The following is a 16,999-nucleotide window of genomic DNA, read 5'->3' as shown; positions in this document are numbered from 1 at the left end:
CAGATGAATAAGTAAAGTTATTTTGTCGTTGATTGTAGCACAAACCTTCTTATTTTTAAATTAACAATATTATGGAAAGGAAAGTTGCTATTCCCATATAGCGGAGATGATGAGTTGCAGATAGGCACAACAAAAAGACGGTCACAAATAAATAAATAAGGCTTTCAGCACACACACACACATACACACATGCAAATGCAACTCACACACAGGACTGCATGATGGGAGCAGTGACTGGGTGGGGGTAAGGAGGAGGCTGGGGCAGGGAAAGGGAGGGACAGTATGGTGGGGGTGGCAGGCAGTGATGTACCACAGCTTAGACACAGAGTAGGGGTGAGGTGGGGATTTAGAGGGGGGGGGGAGAAGGAGAGAAGTAAACATATGAGTGTGATGGTGGAATGACGGCTGTGCAGTGCTGGAATGGGAACAGCAAAGGGGCTGGATGGGTGAGGACAGTGACTTACAAAGGCTGAGGCCAGGAGCGTTACGGGAACATAGGATGTATTGCAGGGAAAGTTCCCAGCTGCGCAATTCAGAAAAGCTGGTGTTGGCTGGAGGGATCACAGGCTGCGAAGCAGTCATTGAAATGAAAGATGTTATGTTTGGCAGCTTGTTGCTTGGCTCATGGAGTCCCCCCTAATGGCCTTACCATCAAATTACGCAGCTCTGGATGCCACCCCTCCTTACACAATGACCTCTGTTTGTTCAGATTCCACCAATCCTTCGCCCTCACCAACATAGTCCCGCAATACCATATCAACCAAGCCCAAACCTCCTTACAGTATCTTCTCCACATCCGCAAAATTCTAATGCTATGCAGTCCCAATTCCCTGGAACCCATAACAAAACTCTTGCCCTGCAAGAACTTGAGCAATATGCATAACGCCACCTCAAAAAGATCTCCATCATGCTCACTTCCTATTCCCACCTTGGAGTACCACTATCCACCACCTCTACAACAAACTCCAAATCTCCCCCACATCCCCTCATAGCTGACAAACCTTGTCTCGCAGACCTCCTACACTTACACCACACCATGATTCACCCCCATTGCCCCCAAATCACCCTCTGTTAACTCTTCAGAATTTTTTAACCTCGAACCTTGCCTCACCATCATTCTCCAAATAACTCAACATGCAAACTAACTTTACATCCACAGAATGAACTGCAGCACACCATCTAAAAATTGATCCCGACCTTATAATCCTACTTGTAGATAGAAGCTCCACCACTGTTGTTTTGAACCGCAAGGAGTACCTGGCAGAAGGACTCCGCCAGCTGTCAGATAAATGGTTCAAATGGCTCTGAGCACTATGGGACTTAACTTCTAAGGTAATCAGTCTCCTAGAATTAGAACTACTTAAACCTAACTAACCTAAGGACATCACACACATCCATGCCTGAATCAGGATTCGAACCTGCAACCGCAGCGCTCGCGTGGTTCCAGACTGTAGTGCCTAGAACCGCTCAGCCACTCTGGCCAGCCAGCTGTCAGATACTTCCACCTACAAACCTTGCCACAGTGATCCCATTCCAGAAATCCAGCAGGATCTCCAGCTACTACACAAGTCCTTAGGCCCATCCCCGAATCTCTCCTCGGAATCCATCTCTCTACTCACTTCTACCACTCCCCACACTCCTACCTTCTACATGCTTCACAAAGTCCATAAACATAACCACCAAGGATGTCCCATTGTGGTTGAGTACTGTGCTGCCACAGAGAAAATCTCTGCTCTCGTAGACCAACAACTTCAACCTATTTCCTGGAACCTGCCCTCCTGTATAAAAGTTACCAGCTATTTCCTGTCCCTATACCTCACGGTGCCCTGCTTGTCATGATTGATACCACCTCCCTTTACACTAACATCCCAAATGCCAAACCAACAACCTCCTTCCTAGTCACCATTACTAACTATATCCTCACCCACAATTACTTCTCCTTTGAATGCATTACATACGAACAAATCCGGAATACAACTATGGATACCCATGTGGCACCATCCTATAACAATCTATTCATGGACAACCTAGAGGAATCCTTCCTAAAAGCCCAGAATCCTAAACCCCTTACCTGGTTCAGATTTAACGATGACATCTTTGCGATCTGGATCGACCGTGAGGACACCCTATTCACATGCCTCCAGAACCTAAACAACTTCTCCCCCATTTGTTTCACCTTGTCCTATTCAACCCAACAAGCCACCATCTTCCTCCACCTCAGAGATGGCTACATCAGTACCACTGTCCATACCAAACCAACTAACCACCAGCAATACCTCCACTTCAACAGTTGCCACCCATTCTGTACCAAGAAGTCCCTTCCATACAGCCTAGCTACCTGTGGTCATCGCATCTGCAGAGACAGGTAGTCCCTCTCAAAACATACCGAGGGTCTCACTGGAGCCTTCAGACCATAATTATCCTCCCAACTTTGTACAAAAATAAATCTCCCATGCCTTATCTTTCCAGTCTCCTTCCACTTCCCAAAGTCACACCGTCTGGCCAGAAAGGTGCATTCCCCTCACAACTCAGTACCACCCGGGACTGGAGCAACTGAATTACATTCTCTGCCAGGGTTATAACTGCCATTTGTTGTGCCCTGAAATGAGAAATTTCCTGCCCACTATCCTTCCCATCCCTCCCACAGTGGTATTCTGCTGTCAATTGAACCTACACAACATACTCGCATACTCGTCCATCCTTACACAACCCCTGCTCCCAACTCCTTACCTCATAGCTCATACCCCGGTGATAGACTTATATGCAAGACCTGTCCCACACTTCCTCATACCACTACCTACTCCAGTCCAGTCACTAATAGATCACCTATCCCATCAAAGGGATGACTACTTGTGAAACCAATCATGTGGTCTACAAGCTAAGCTACAACCACTGTGTTGCATTCTATGTGGGCATGCAACCAACAAGCTGTCTGTCCGTATGAATGGCCACCAACAAACTGGTATAGGCATGCGTATTCAAATATGCCAAGAAGCAAGTGGACTGCCCTGTCGCTGAACACACTGCCAAACTTGGCATCCTTCATCTAAATAATTGCTTCACAGCCTGTGCCATATGGATCCTTCCCACCAACACCAGCTTTCCTGAATTGCCCAAGTGGGAACTCTCCCTGCAATACAACCTACATTCTCGTAATCCTCCTGGCCTCAACCTTCGTTAGTCACTGTCCTCACCGCTGTTGATATACTTTCCGGGATGTGAGGTCGTGGTCCAAGAACTTTTCTGCTCCTTACGTTTCGTCCAGAACTGCGCTGGACTTCCTCAGAGGCACTGCTCCGCTGAGTCTTTCCGACTGTCCTCACCCATCCAGCCCCTTCCCTGTTCCGATAACAGCACTACACAGCTGTCATGCCACCATCACACTTAGTTTTTTTTACTTCTCTCATTTTCCACTACTCCCCTCCCCCACCCCCAACCTCTCCCCTACCCTGCATCTAACGTGCAGCACTTCACTGCCCACCACTCCCACCATACCATCCCTCCCCCTCCCTGTCCCAGCCAGCTCCTTACCCCTACTCCATCGCCACTCCCATCATGCTCTGGTGCTACTGCTCGCAGTGTGGTTTCAGTTGCCTGAGACTGTGGTTGTGTGTGTGAGCTGCATTTGCATGTGTGTTATTACCTCTATTGTTGATGAAGGCCTTAATGGCCAAAGACTTTATTTATGTATTTCTGACAGTCTTTTTGTTATACCTATCTGCGACCCAACACCTCCCCCATATGGTGAGTAGCAACTTTCCTTATCATAATATTGTTACATTCCATCTTGGATTTTGCATTGTTTGATTTTATTTTTGATTCAATCAGGCTTCTGTGGAAATTCACATGCCTTAATTCAGAAGATCATGATAAGTTGATAACAATTTGAATCTGCCATGATCTGTTTTGATCATACCACATAGCTGAATTTCTTTTTCACTGCAAATTTTTCTACACATATCTGTTGATTCTGTGAAGATCAAGAAATCAATTCCTCTTAATAAACATGTTAGGATCTTTTACGTAAGTACATTTTCATATACCCTAAAATAAATAATTATGTTGTATTATATAAATGTTTTACAAATATAAAATATAAGAGCATCTCATACAGGATGCATTCATCACTCGCAACCAACCCATGCAAACATAATATTTCCTTAAAGTTCCCAGATAATCATCTTAATCTGAATGCAAAGTCTTCCCACAGGAATGAGTTTGAGTAGGTGTTATATTACTACTGGTCTTTGTTCCCCATGAGGGAAGAATACCTGTTCCATTATACATTCCCTAAAGCTTCATACTTTGACTTCACACTGTACTCTAAAGTGATGAAAATGCTAGGATAATAGTTTGTAACAGTGATACCAACTGCTCTGCTCTGTTGGCATATGACAAGCTGCCTGCACTTGTTCATTTGTATGAGTCAGTGAGAGTGTCGATGCCAGCTGTGGGTGAAGCATGGAAACTTCTCTTGTGGTTTCACTGAATTTACATAATCATAGCAAATCATTTCCAGGCAGAATACAGCACTGTGGTCTGCAATGCCTATATAAGACAATAACTGTCTGGCACAGTTGTTAGATAAGTTATTGCTGTTACAATGGCAGGTTTTCAAGATTAAAGTGAGTTTGAACATGGTGCTATAGTCAGTGCACGAGTGATGGGACACAGCATCTCTGAGGTAGCAATGAAGGGATTTTCCCAGACAACCATTCCACAAGTGTACCGTGAATATCAGGAATCTAGTAAAACATCAAATCTCTGACGTTGCTATGCCCAGAAAAAGATCCTGCTAGAACGGGACCAACTATGACTGAAGAGAAATATTCAATGGGACAGAAGTGCAACCCTTCCACAAATTGCTGCAGATTTCAATGCTGGGCCATCAACAAGTGTCTGGGAGTGAACCATTCAAAACATCTCCAATATGGGCTTTCGGAGCCGAAGGCCCACTCATGTACCATTGCCAACTGCACAACACAAAGCTTTATGCCTAGCCTGGGCCCGTCAACACTGACATTGGACTGTTGATGAGTGGAAACATGTTGCCTGGTCAGACAAGTCCCATTTCAAATTGTTTCAAGTGGATAGATGTGTGCAGGTATGGAGACAACCTCATTAATCCATGGACCCTACATATCAGCAGGGTCCGTCCAAGCTGGTCGACACTGTAGTGGTGTGTGGCATGTGCAATTGGAATTATATCAAACTCCTGATACGTTAAGATATGACTCTGACAGGTGACATGTACGTGAGCATCCTGTCTGATTACCTGCATCCATTCATGTCCATTGTGCATTCTGACGGACTTGGGAAATTCCAGCAGGACAGTGCAACACACCACATGTCCAGAACTGCTACAGAGTGGCTCCAGGAACATTCTTCTGACTTTAAACACTTCCGCTGGCCTCCAAATTCCCCAGACATGAACATTATTGAGAATATGTGGGATGCCTTGCAACATGCTGTTCAGAAGAAGTCTGCATCCCCTCATACTCTTAATGGATTTATGGACAGCCCTGCAGGATTCATGGTGTCAGTTCCCTCCAGCACTACTTCAGACATTAGTCGTGTTGCAGCACTTCTGTGTGCTTGCAGGGGCCCTACACAATATTAGGCTGGTGTACCAATTTCTTTGGCTCTTCAGTATATATTGGAAATGTTCCAAAATGTGTCCAAACAGAAAGATGAAATATGAACAAAGTAATACAGGAAACTGAACATGTTATGGCAGAACTGACATTGAAAAGAAAGAAAATTGAAAATGACAAATTAAACCACCATGAGAAAATAAATGTCACATCAAATGATGGAAAGATTTTCATGTATAAATTTTTAGTCTACTGTGTCTTTCTCTGATGCTGAGACCTTTGTGAAAATATGAAAAATGATTACTTGTTTTATTGATCACATGGGCAATAGAAGCATAACAATTTGTAAGGAAGGAACTCTGAAGAGAGTGAAGTCATTTTTAACAAGTATAACGATTAAGACTATGTTGACATTGGCAATGGTCTTCATATACAATGACATTTTTGGAAGTATATAAAATTTCAGTGAAATGATTATTGATTTGTTTGTTTTGAAGAAAGACAAATGAATTGACTTTGTATACAAGACTTGCACATAGGTATATTTTTCCATCATGTGAAAATGATCACTGGTGTTACTTTTGGTCAATTTCTTTCTTTTTGTAGCTATATTTTGTTCTTAGTTGCATTAATTTTATATAAACTTCATAATTATCTTTGTATGACTAGATGATTCTAAATTTTCCTGCAAAATGCAAGTTATATTAATTCATGAGCACCGCTCGATGATAGTTGTTATTTCAGAGACTGGGGCAAAATGGTAGCATTAATATTAATTTCCACAATTGGGAACTTTCTGTAGCTATGGGATATCTGATTTTTGCAAGCTCAAATGGAAACTTCATTAGACATCTGTTGACAGTTGCGACATGTATGTGGATCTGACATGAAGAGAGACAATACAGTCGGATAATGGTCAGGCACTTCACTGTAGGTCAAGCAAATATCCACAACCAAGACTGTAGTGGATGTTCTATCCTGGCAACACCAGAACTGATGCAAAGTAAGGGCAAGCACTTTTGCAGAACTGGAGCTTCAGAATTTTGGAATGTTCTGGTCAACTCCCCAAAAGTCTTATTCACTGCTATATGAAATCTTCATCTGATGGCCTGGTTTTCATAATGTGTGTACAAGATGCATATCGAGGCAGCTGAAAAATCAACACAAAACCAGATATCTGGCCACACCATTACTATTGCTCCAGTTGTATGAAGAGAAAGGTGACAAGTTACTGACAAGTGAAACTATACCAAAAGGTCTGGCTGTTTTTACCATATTCAAACAACTTCAACTCTTCAAAGATTACAAATGTAGCACAACAACACTATTGATAATTTCCACTTTCTAGTTTAATGGCGATGTAATATTTTGTTCTTGTATTAAGATAAGGTAAAGCAATTTACTGACAACTTTGTTTTTAAAAGAAGGAAAAACTGGTCACAAGTACATTCTCTAATTTTTCAGAAACCAATTTGATTATGTTGCATGAAATATGAGGCATGCCCAGAAAGTAAACACCATTTTGGAAAAAAAAACATAAAAACATTTTTTTCAAATGAAAATGTGTTTTTGCGAGAAAGAGCATTCCTTAAACTATTTTTCTACATAGTTTCCACCATTGCTCAGCCATCTGTCATAGCAGGAAATGAATTTTTTATGCCCTCTTCATAGAGAGATGCCACCAGGGAAGACAGCCAAGGCTGAACACTGTCTTTTATGTTGTCATTGCTTTCTTAAAAATCACATTTCAGGTTTAAGAACACATGTTAGAAGGTGTGAGATTGGGGCTCTGTGACAGGTGACTGAACTGCTCCCAACCAAATTGTTGAATAAGGTTTTGGATGACACCAGCAACAGAGTGCCTTGACTAGGTATTCCATGCCTTTTGTTTTGAATTGCTCTGAACTCACACCTCCTTACAACCACTTATTCTTGAACTTGATGCGTGATTTTGGAGGATGGGCTTTGACAGCTATGACAACACAAAAAAATGATGCTCAGCAGTGGCTGTTTTCAGAAGTGCATTTTCCTATGAAGAGGGCGTTGAAAATTTGGTTTCCCTCTATGACAGATGCCTGAACATTGGTGGCAACTATGTAGAAAAATAGCTTAAGAAATCCTCTTTCTTATCAAAATAAATTTTTGTTTGAAAAAAGTTTTATGAGGTTTTTTCCAAAACAGTAGTTATTGTCCAGACATGTCTTGTAATTTAATAATGAAGTCTTACATACAATTTCTATGAAATATGTGTGTGACAGATTTCACATCATGGTAATTTGCAATGTGCTACATTACATTCATTACAGCAGTAGACTGTGCCTTTGCATTGCACATTTCCATTTAATTTTTCATCTCTCTGAGAGCACAATACACATTGTTTTAGTGTCTGCATCTCCCTTATTTCTTGTCTTCGATCTTTTTGAGGGAATGGTTCCCAGTTGATAGCCTGCAGACTCCTGATGTATGGCTTCATAGTTTGAGATCTTAGATTTTTCCAAGGTGTCCACAGATCATTGTCATATAGTGTGTTGTTGCTAGGCATTTACCTGATATCAGTATCAATAATGTAATCAGTTGTCATCCAACCTTCCTCAGAGTCCATACAGTGTAAAATTCTCCCCTCTGCATTTGGTCTTCCAAACCCTTTAGTCATGACATACTGAGGAGTAATTCCATTGTTTATCTCTGTAGTGTTTGGAGGATGCTCTACTTTTTTAATTATAGCACAAAATTTACTTCTGAATTATGAATTGAATGCTCATTCAATTTAAATCCAGATAAATATACCAAGTATATAGTTACCAGCATTTTTCACCTACAACCTCCCACATTTGTTTTTGATTATAATCCACATCATCCTCTGTCAGTCCTGACACCATCTTCTGAAAAATCAACATTGGTTTCTTCAGACTTGCAAATTTACTTGTGAGGAGCTGTATCATTAGTTAAACTTCACCTCACAGAGTTGATGTAATTGAGTCGGTGCAGCCCACTTAAAAATGTGGAAATGAGAGAAGGGAAACATCCAGAGAGCACATCTGTAAAAACGTGGGTTGTGGGCTGTTTGGCAGGCTATCAGAGTCTGCACTTTATGGGCTTTGCCTCCAAAGTGTTAATAATGGTGACAACTAAGTTGAGAAGCATCTAGAGAATATTTATAAAGACTGAAATAAATATTTATTACTTATTATGAGTCATTATTTCTCCCCAGTGAGTGTTAGGTAGGAGTTGCTGCCATTTGCTTAAAAAATGCCTTTGGGAGTGGCAACACTATAGTAATAATAACCTGTATATAGGTGCAGTCAGTCCTCCACACAATTGGAGAAGTACTATACCAGTCCTGACCCTGCATTGGCTAGGTAAAGGGCACCAGGACACCGGGATGAATGGATATTGGTCATCAGAATTTACTTTGTTGATAGTAGTGGTATAACCATACAAACTATTATAGGAGCTGCTAGAAGACTGTTTGGATTACATTCTTTACCTGGAATGCATCCTCTGTAATACATAATGCTGCAAGGAACAGTTTAGAAGCACACTGAAGACTTGTAGAATTGTATTTCTTGATGCCACTTGCCAGTAGTTGGGACCCTGTGATCATTAGAACACCAATGAAGTCTCTTGCTTACTTTCACCTGATTTAGAGAAAATGAATGTTTTGATTATACACTCCCTGTTGCAGTGTTTCCATAGATATTGTGTACTGTAGAAAGCTATTAAATTCAGAATCCCTGCTAAATTTATGGCTGTTGTCATGATGCACAGAATAAACAGGGACTGATAACTTGCCCAGTATTTATATTAGTATCAGGAAGCAAACTCTAGAAATGAACCATCCTGTGCAAAGTGTTTATCGTTGTTTATTGTTTTATTCAGCCTCTGCAAATTACACAAGTATTTGTGATGTCAAAAATATGGGCACAAAAATATATTTGATTGATATTGCAGTTACAGGCTAAGGCTGCTGGCTTGGAAACATTGGAACAGGTGGAGATTGCTATGAAACTGTTTCCAGATAGTGAAATTCAGAACAGTCTTCAAGCACGTGCATTTTGCTCAACAATTGCCAGTCGTTTGTCAGAAGTTGTCAATGGAAGTGATCCATACAAAACTATTCAGTCTCCAGTAACCCTAATTAAGTCGACAGGAAGTGCCATCCTTGATATTGGTGAAGCATATGGCCTGGAAAAGGTGAGTTATCTTATTACATTCTACCATTTCTTTAGCTTATATTTCCTTCTCATTCAGTGATCTCTGTATTTGTAAACAATTTTGGGGCAGACTGCCTGTGTCTTTCAAGATATTATTTTTAGATATGAGACATTTTACATCCAATGCCTTATTGAAAATTTAGTTTTGATCAATTATTATACAGCATATACATGGTCTTAAATGAAGGTTTTAAAAAAAGTTTCTTCTCCCATGAATCAGCAAGCTGAAAGATATTGGCAAAATCTGTCCATTAGTCGGGTGCCAACTTAAATGCAGAAAATTTTTTTGTCAGTACTTAATAGAGAGAGTAACAACACAACAACTACGACAACAATAATAACAATAGTTTTTATTCATGTTTTATGCAGTTACTCGTCACTTAGAAAAGAGGCATACAATACAGAGGTGTAGATAATATAATGAGAAAGCAAATTTACAACAAAAACAATGAAATCTTATGTTCTGATTCTACCATCTATATTATAACTCCTAGATTCATAAGCAGCAGCAGAAACAGTCTTTATTTGAAAGGCATGGTGAAATGCATTATGCAAACCAGTATTCTTGACTAAGTGGCAGGCCTGTATTAATGTGAATAATTTAATAGGCATATCTAAAAACAAAGATGATGTGACTTACCAAACGAGAGTGCCGGCAGTTCGATAGACACACAAACAAACACAAACATACACACAAAATTCAAGCTTTCGCAACAAACTGTTGCCTCATCAGGAAAGAGGGAAGGAGAGGGAAAGACGAAAGGATGTGGGTTTTAAGGGAGAGGGTAAGGAGTCATTCCAATCCCGGGAGCGGAAAGACTTACCTTAGGGGGAAAAAGAACGGGTATGCACTCGCACACACACACATATCCATCCACACATATACAGACACAAGCAGACATATTTAAATATGTCTGCTTGTGTCTGTATATGTGTGGATGGATATGTGTGTGTGTGCGAGTGCATACCCGTCCTTTTTCCCCCTAAGGTAAGTCTTTCCGCTCCCGGGATTGGAATGACTCCTTACCCTCTCCCTTAAAACCCACATCCTTTCGTCTTTCCCTCTCCTTCCCTCTTTCCTGATGAGGCAACAGTTTGTTGCGAAAGCTTGAATTTTGTGTGTATGTTTGTGTTTGTTTGTGTGTCTATCGAACTGCCGGCACTCTCGTTCGGTAAGTCACATCATCTTTGTTTTTAGATATATTTTTCCCACGTGGAATGTTTCCCTCTATTATATTAATTTAATAGGCAGTTAGTTAATGTCCTGTAGTTATATATGTGAACTACAATTTTTGGCTTCAGTTTATTATTTAGAAAGAGAAGAAAATTTAGATTTCAGCATTTTTTGTAACCCTCATTTTACGGGCTACGCACATTTATTAAACATTCTATAACAAGAGATTAACTGAGAGCAATACAGCCACCAGATTGTCTTACATCAGCCCACTAAGGAATTTCATGTGATCGGCCCGCTATATTGGCAGCTTGCCAGGATTTGGATGATGTTACACATATCAATACATCCATATCTTCCATTAGTACGTTTGGTGGAGTTACTAAATAGCTGGTGAAACCAGATAAATGTACATGGGTGTGCCCCTTAGCTTGCAGGAAGAGAGAACCAGGTGGCAGTCGTCCGAAATTTGGTACAGAAGAGTGCAAAACATTTGGAAAAAGTTTATATCGATAATGCAATGGATTAGAATCAATGTGCAACTGTGTATTAATTGTTTGCTTGAAGGTTCCATACAACCATAGAGACACCCAATGCTTCCTAACTACCACTGACAGTGAGCCCGACATCTGTAGGAAACAGGGTTGGGTTGGGTTGTTTTGAGGGAGGAGACCAGACAGCGAGGTCATCAGTCTCATCAGCTTAGAGAAGGATGGGGAAGGAAGTCAGCCGTGCCCTTTCAGAGGAACCATCCCGGCATTTGCCTGGGATTGAACCGTCATCCTCCCGAAGGCAAGTACAGTGTGCTAACCATTGTGCCACCTCACTCGGTAGGAAACAAAGGACAAAACATGTTGTTCTAGTCTGTCTAGTTCAATCCTAACCTCACCTGTGTCTACATCTATACTCTACAAACAATGGCAGAGGATATGTCCCATTGAACCAGATATTCCATTCACATATGGAGCATATTGAATAATGATAGTATGAATGCCTCTGTGTGTGTAGGAATTAATCTAATCTTATCCTTACAGTCCGTATGTGAGCAGAGGGGGGATTGCAAAATATTCCTAGAGTCACTATTTAAAGCCTGTTCTTGAACTTTGTTAGTAAACTTTCTCAGGATAGTTTACATCTATCTTCTAGAGTCTTCCAGTTCAGTTTCTCCAGTATCTCTGTGCCACTTTCCCATGGATCAGTCAAACCTGTGGCCATTCATGCTGCCCTTCTTTGTATACATTCAATATCCCCTGTTAGTCCTATCTGGTACAGGTTCCAAACACTTGAGCAATATTCTACAACTGGCCGCACAAGTGATTTGTAAGCAATCACCTTTATAGAATGATTGCTCTTCCTCAGTATTCTACCAATAAACTGAAATCTACCACCTGCTTCATCCATGACTTAGCCTATGTGATCATTCCATTTCATATCGCTACAGAGTGTTACACCCAGGTATTTGTATGAGTTGGCCAATTCCAACAGTGAAACATTATCAGTCATAGAATACTACTTTTTTTCACTTTATGAAGAGCAAAATTTTAATTTTCTGAACATTTAAAGCAATATTTGCATCGCTTTAAAATCTTATCAAGATCTGACTGAATATGCAGTTTCTGTCACATAGTACTTCATTATAGGTAACTGCATCACCTGCAAAAAGTCTGAGGTTACTGTTATTAGTGTATGCATGGTTATTAATGTAGAACATAAATAGCAAGGGTCCCAACAACTTCCCTGTGGCACACCTTATACAATTAACGATGATTCTCCATCCAAGATAGCGTACTATGTCTTCCCTACCAAAAAGTCCTCAATACACTCACAAATTTCTCTTGATACCCCATATGATCATATTTTTGACAATAAGCATAAGTGTAGTACTGAGTCAAATGCTTTATGGAAATCAAGAAATACTGCATCTACCTGACTGCCTTGGTCAAGAGTTTTCAGTATGTCATGTAAGAAAAGTGCAAGTTGGGTTTCACATGCTCGATGTTTTCAGAATCCGTACTCATTGGCATTGAGGACATTCTGTTCAAGATACCTCATTATGTTTGAGCTCAGATTATGTTCTAAGATTCTACAATAAATCTTTGTCAAGGATATTGGACACTAGTTTTGTGGTTCACTTCTACCACCCCTCTTTCAGACAGATGTGACCTGTGTTTTTTCCAAAACCTAGCATGTTTTTTTGTTTAAGGGATCTATAATAGATTACAGTTAGAAGAGGTACTAATTCAGACACAAAACCAGTACAGAATCTGACAGACATTCTGTTGGGCCCTGGAGCTTTGTTCGATTTGGACAATTTCAGCTGTTTCTCATTCACTAGGGACTGGACACTAACTTTGGTGCCACTAACAGACTTTATGTATAACCAGAATTTCTTTGGGTTTTGTGAAAGATAATTTGACAATATTCTGCTGTGGTAGTTACTGAAGACATCACTCATTGCTCTCTTGATGGCCAGATGTGTTTCATTCAGTGTCTCTCTATAGGCCTATGCTTCATTTTACACCTATTATGTAGTTATCTCTGGTTTTTTTGTAAGTTTCTTTACAGTAACTGATGCCGTAGAGGTTGTCTAACATTATGAATTTTTCTACTGGCTACATATCTATCCAGTGCATGGTCAACTATTTTTTTTACTTGAGCCACAGTTCCTCTACATGCTCCTCCCTTGTGCTGAAAGTTCCAAGTTCCTCATTGAGAATGGCACTACTGATTTTTTTACCTATTTTACTGAACACGCATAACTTTCAGCTTGTTTTAGTTGTCCTTTGTACATTGGTAATCATTGTTGACACAACTGTGTCATGGTCACTGATACCTGTTGCAGTTTAGACATCCCCAAAGAGGTCAGGGCTATTTGTTGGAGTCCCATAGTGCTCAGAGCCATTTTGAGCTATTTGTTGCCATTAGATCCAATATATTTCCATCATGAGTGGGGTTCCTAACTATCTGTTCTAGGTAGTTTTTAGAGAAGGCATTTAGTAATGTCTCAATCCATGTCTTATCACACCTACCTCTAAAAAAAACTGTAATTTTCCGGATTGATAGTTGGATAATTAAAGTCACCACTGATGATAACAGTATGGTTGGGGAACATACATACACGCGAACTGAGTGTTTCTCTGAAGTTTTCAGTGAAATCAGAAGTTGAATCTGGTCAGTAATGGAAGGGTCCAATTACCATTTTATACTCACCCCTGATACTGAGTCTTGCCCAAATAGTCTCACATGCAGCCTCAATTTCTAATTCAGTGGATTTGAGTTTCTTGTCTCTTGTGACAAATACACCACTTCCATTTCCCATTAGTCAATCCTTTCAATATACACTTAAATTTTTCCCAAAAATCTCACTACTATCAATTTCAAGTTTCAACCAGCTTTTTGTACTTAGAATTACGTGGGCTTCACTGCTTTTCATGAGCACTCAGAACTCTAGCACTTTGCTGCAAATGCTTTGGCAGTTAACTATTAGGATTTTAATACTCCCACCGGTGGGAGACATTTCTTTATATCTTCACTGATGCTTCCGTGCTTCTACAGCAGTTGTTGTCTGGATTGAATGGAGAGTCACCTCATCCAAGGAACTCTTATGTGCACTCCACACATAATCAGCTACCTGAGTAGCAGCCTCTGATTTGTACTGCACACCTGAACCATTTGGGGGGAGGGGGGGGGGTACAGTTCTCAATCCTATGGCCCAAGTCCAGGAAGTCGCAACCTATATTGTCACAGAACCATCAAAGCCTCTGGTTCAGTCCTTCAATTCATCTCAGAACCAAAGGGCCACTATCAGTTCTGGGAAGAGTGGTGCAAATTGTGAGCTTCATTGAAACTCCATGCACAAGGCTGGTCTTCTCAACCTTCTCTGCCACTCGCTGGAATACCCCAAATATGACCTCAGGGCCCAGACAACAAACATGTTTCCACAATCCATGGTTGATTGCACCCTGTTCTCTCAGTGGCTACTGGAGTAGCTTCATTCATGTTGAATGAGGCCCCCAGCATAAACACTGAGTGTTCCTGGTGTTGTCCTTTCCTATTTCTTGCTGGCATTTCCCTAAGGGATACCATCATTAACCATATATTTGAACTGCTGACAATTAATAGACCCCCCTACACTTTTGCTTTTGCCTCCTCTAGACACTAGTCAAAATAGGTTTCCCCAAAACAGGTGAAGTGAGTCCCGCTGTCTCAGTTTCAGTGAAAGGCACCACCTCAAACTTGTTGGTTAGGGGCTCAGCATTACACCCTGAATCCTTCCTGGTCTCTGTCCAGCCTGTACAGGATGCCTAGATCTACCATTGATATGCCACTTGCAGTCAAGTTGGTGAGTAACGACAAGTTCTGTGCTTTCTGCAGAGGAGACAAGATCCACAGGATAGGGCAGTACTTAAGGTATCTCTGGTACAAGTATCACAGGTACAAAACTCTGGGAACTGATCCAACACACCAATTCACAACAGCTGCCAATCGTTTGTCAGTGGCCAGAGCAGTTTCCAACTACTTATGAACATCAACAAACTCATCCCATGTTTGAGAAAAGCATTCACAGTGGGGCTCACCCTCAACAGCCAAAAGAATCAGGCAAGATTTGTAGTGTTGAAAACTTGCTGTTGGCTTCACCAAAGTTAAAATAGGGTGCAAATTGCATGCAAAGTGTATCAATGGCTTCACAGTGTACTGATGAGCCCATGAAAATCCAAAGGCAGAATGCAAATTTAGACAAAAAATGTTCTCGACCAACAGACCCACTGCAACCAAAAATTATGATGTACAAGACACATCATTATAAGTGAATTGTCAGCTGCACATGACCTAATAATTCCACTTCATGACATGTTGCACTTGACTGAGTAAGGCAGCATCCACACTAAAATATGCAGACTGGCTAATGGTTGAATCTGAGGCACTGGTATCAAACAGAAGAGTCACTGGAATGCCTCACACCTTCACAGCATGTAACAATATTTTGTTGTTGGCAGCATTTGATCATCTCCTGAAATGTTTGAATTGGCTGGAGCTGATGCCCAGTGCCACCATGCTGCAGTACAACATCTACATAAACACTTATAATACCCATCCTCTTAATGTGGACATTCCCATCTGAGATGCATGGAAAAAAGTATGGATATCTTGGAAACAAAGTATATCACCATGAACAATGTCCACATTTGTGGAGATGGAGGCTGCTCAGCTGCCATTGAATGAATCTTGTTTACCACTTTTGAATCTATTACAGAAACCCATTGTACTCCTCTGGACCATATGTGAAATGGCAAAGTCTGCTGAAAAATTTGTTGCACAGCTTGCAATACTTCAGATTCATGAACAATCTGTGGCTAAGCAAATAACTACATCATGTATGAAACTTTCCACATATTGTTGACCACATACACACATCTTCTACTCAACTACTGCAAATCTGAAATCAAATATGCATAACTTACGGTATCTGACCTAAGGTGTTCAAGAATTATGGCCTTTCTGCTACCAATGCATTTTGAAGGAAAAATGGTCGCATAATAAAGAGGATATATTGGACAATGGTAGCACAGAGAGAATTGATGTGGAGCTAATGAGAGAATGGATGTGGAGCTAATGTTTGAACCAAATAATATAACAGTGGATTCATAGAAAGGAAAAAGGCCTGCTGACGATCCATCTTTTTGGTGTTAATTGCCTGAAAATGTGTTGTATTTTTGATATACTTCCCAGTCTTCCTGATCCCCATTAAATTACTAACATGCTGGTACAGCTTGCAATGCCTGTGACTGCTGCAGTGTAGAACCAGTAAAGTGCTTTTATTCCTGGTACTAATTTAGGTATTGTTGCCAAAGCTCAAAAGAAAATCATCCAAAATTAGCATATTGTGACAACAGATTAAATTTTCCATTAGTTCACAAAACAAAACAATAGTATTTCCTTATTGAAACTAATGTAAGTACAATTGTGAATTGTGCCCAAGTATCACTACGTCATTGCACCATTATAATATTACACAC

General features: G+C 40.6%; 1 protein-coding gene across 1 annotated transcript in view; it reads left to right on the top strand.

Moving 5' to 3' along the window:
- LOC126203689 (fatty acid synthase-like) overlaps positions 1 to 16,999 on the top strand; it is a 469,334-nt gene that overhangs the window by 441,427 nt on the left and 10,908 nt on the right. The window contains exon 36 of the mRNA XM_049938059.1: positions 9,546 to 9,788. Within this exon, the coding sequence (XP_049794016.1) occupies positions 9,546 to 9,788 (243 nt within the window). The remainder of the gene's footprint in view (positions 1 to 9,545; positions 9,789 to 16,999) is intronic.

The sequence above is a fragment of the Schistocerca nitens genome, chromosome 9 (assembly GCF_023898315.1).
Source record: "Schistocerca nitens isolate TAMUIC-IGC-003100 chromosome 9, iqSchNite1.1, whole genome shotgun sequence".
Classification (NCBI taxonomy): Eukaryota; Metazoa; Arthropoda; class Insecta; order Orthoptera; family Acrididae; genus Schistocerca; species Schistocerca nitens.
This window is presented reverse-complemented; position numbering and strand designations above follow the sequence as displayed.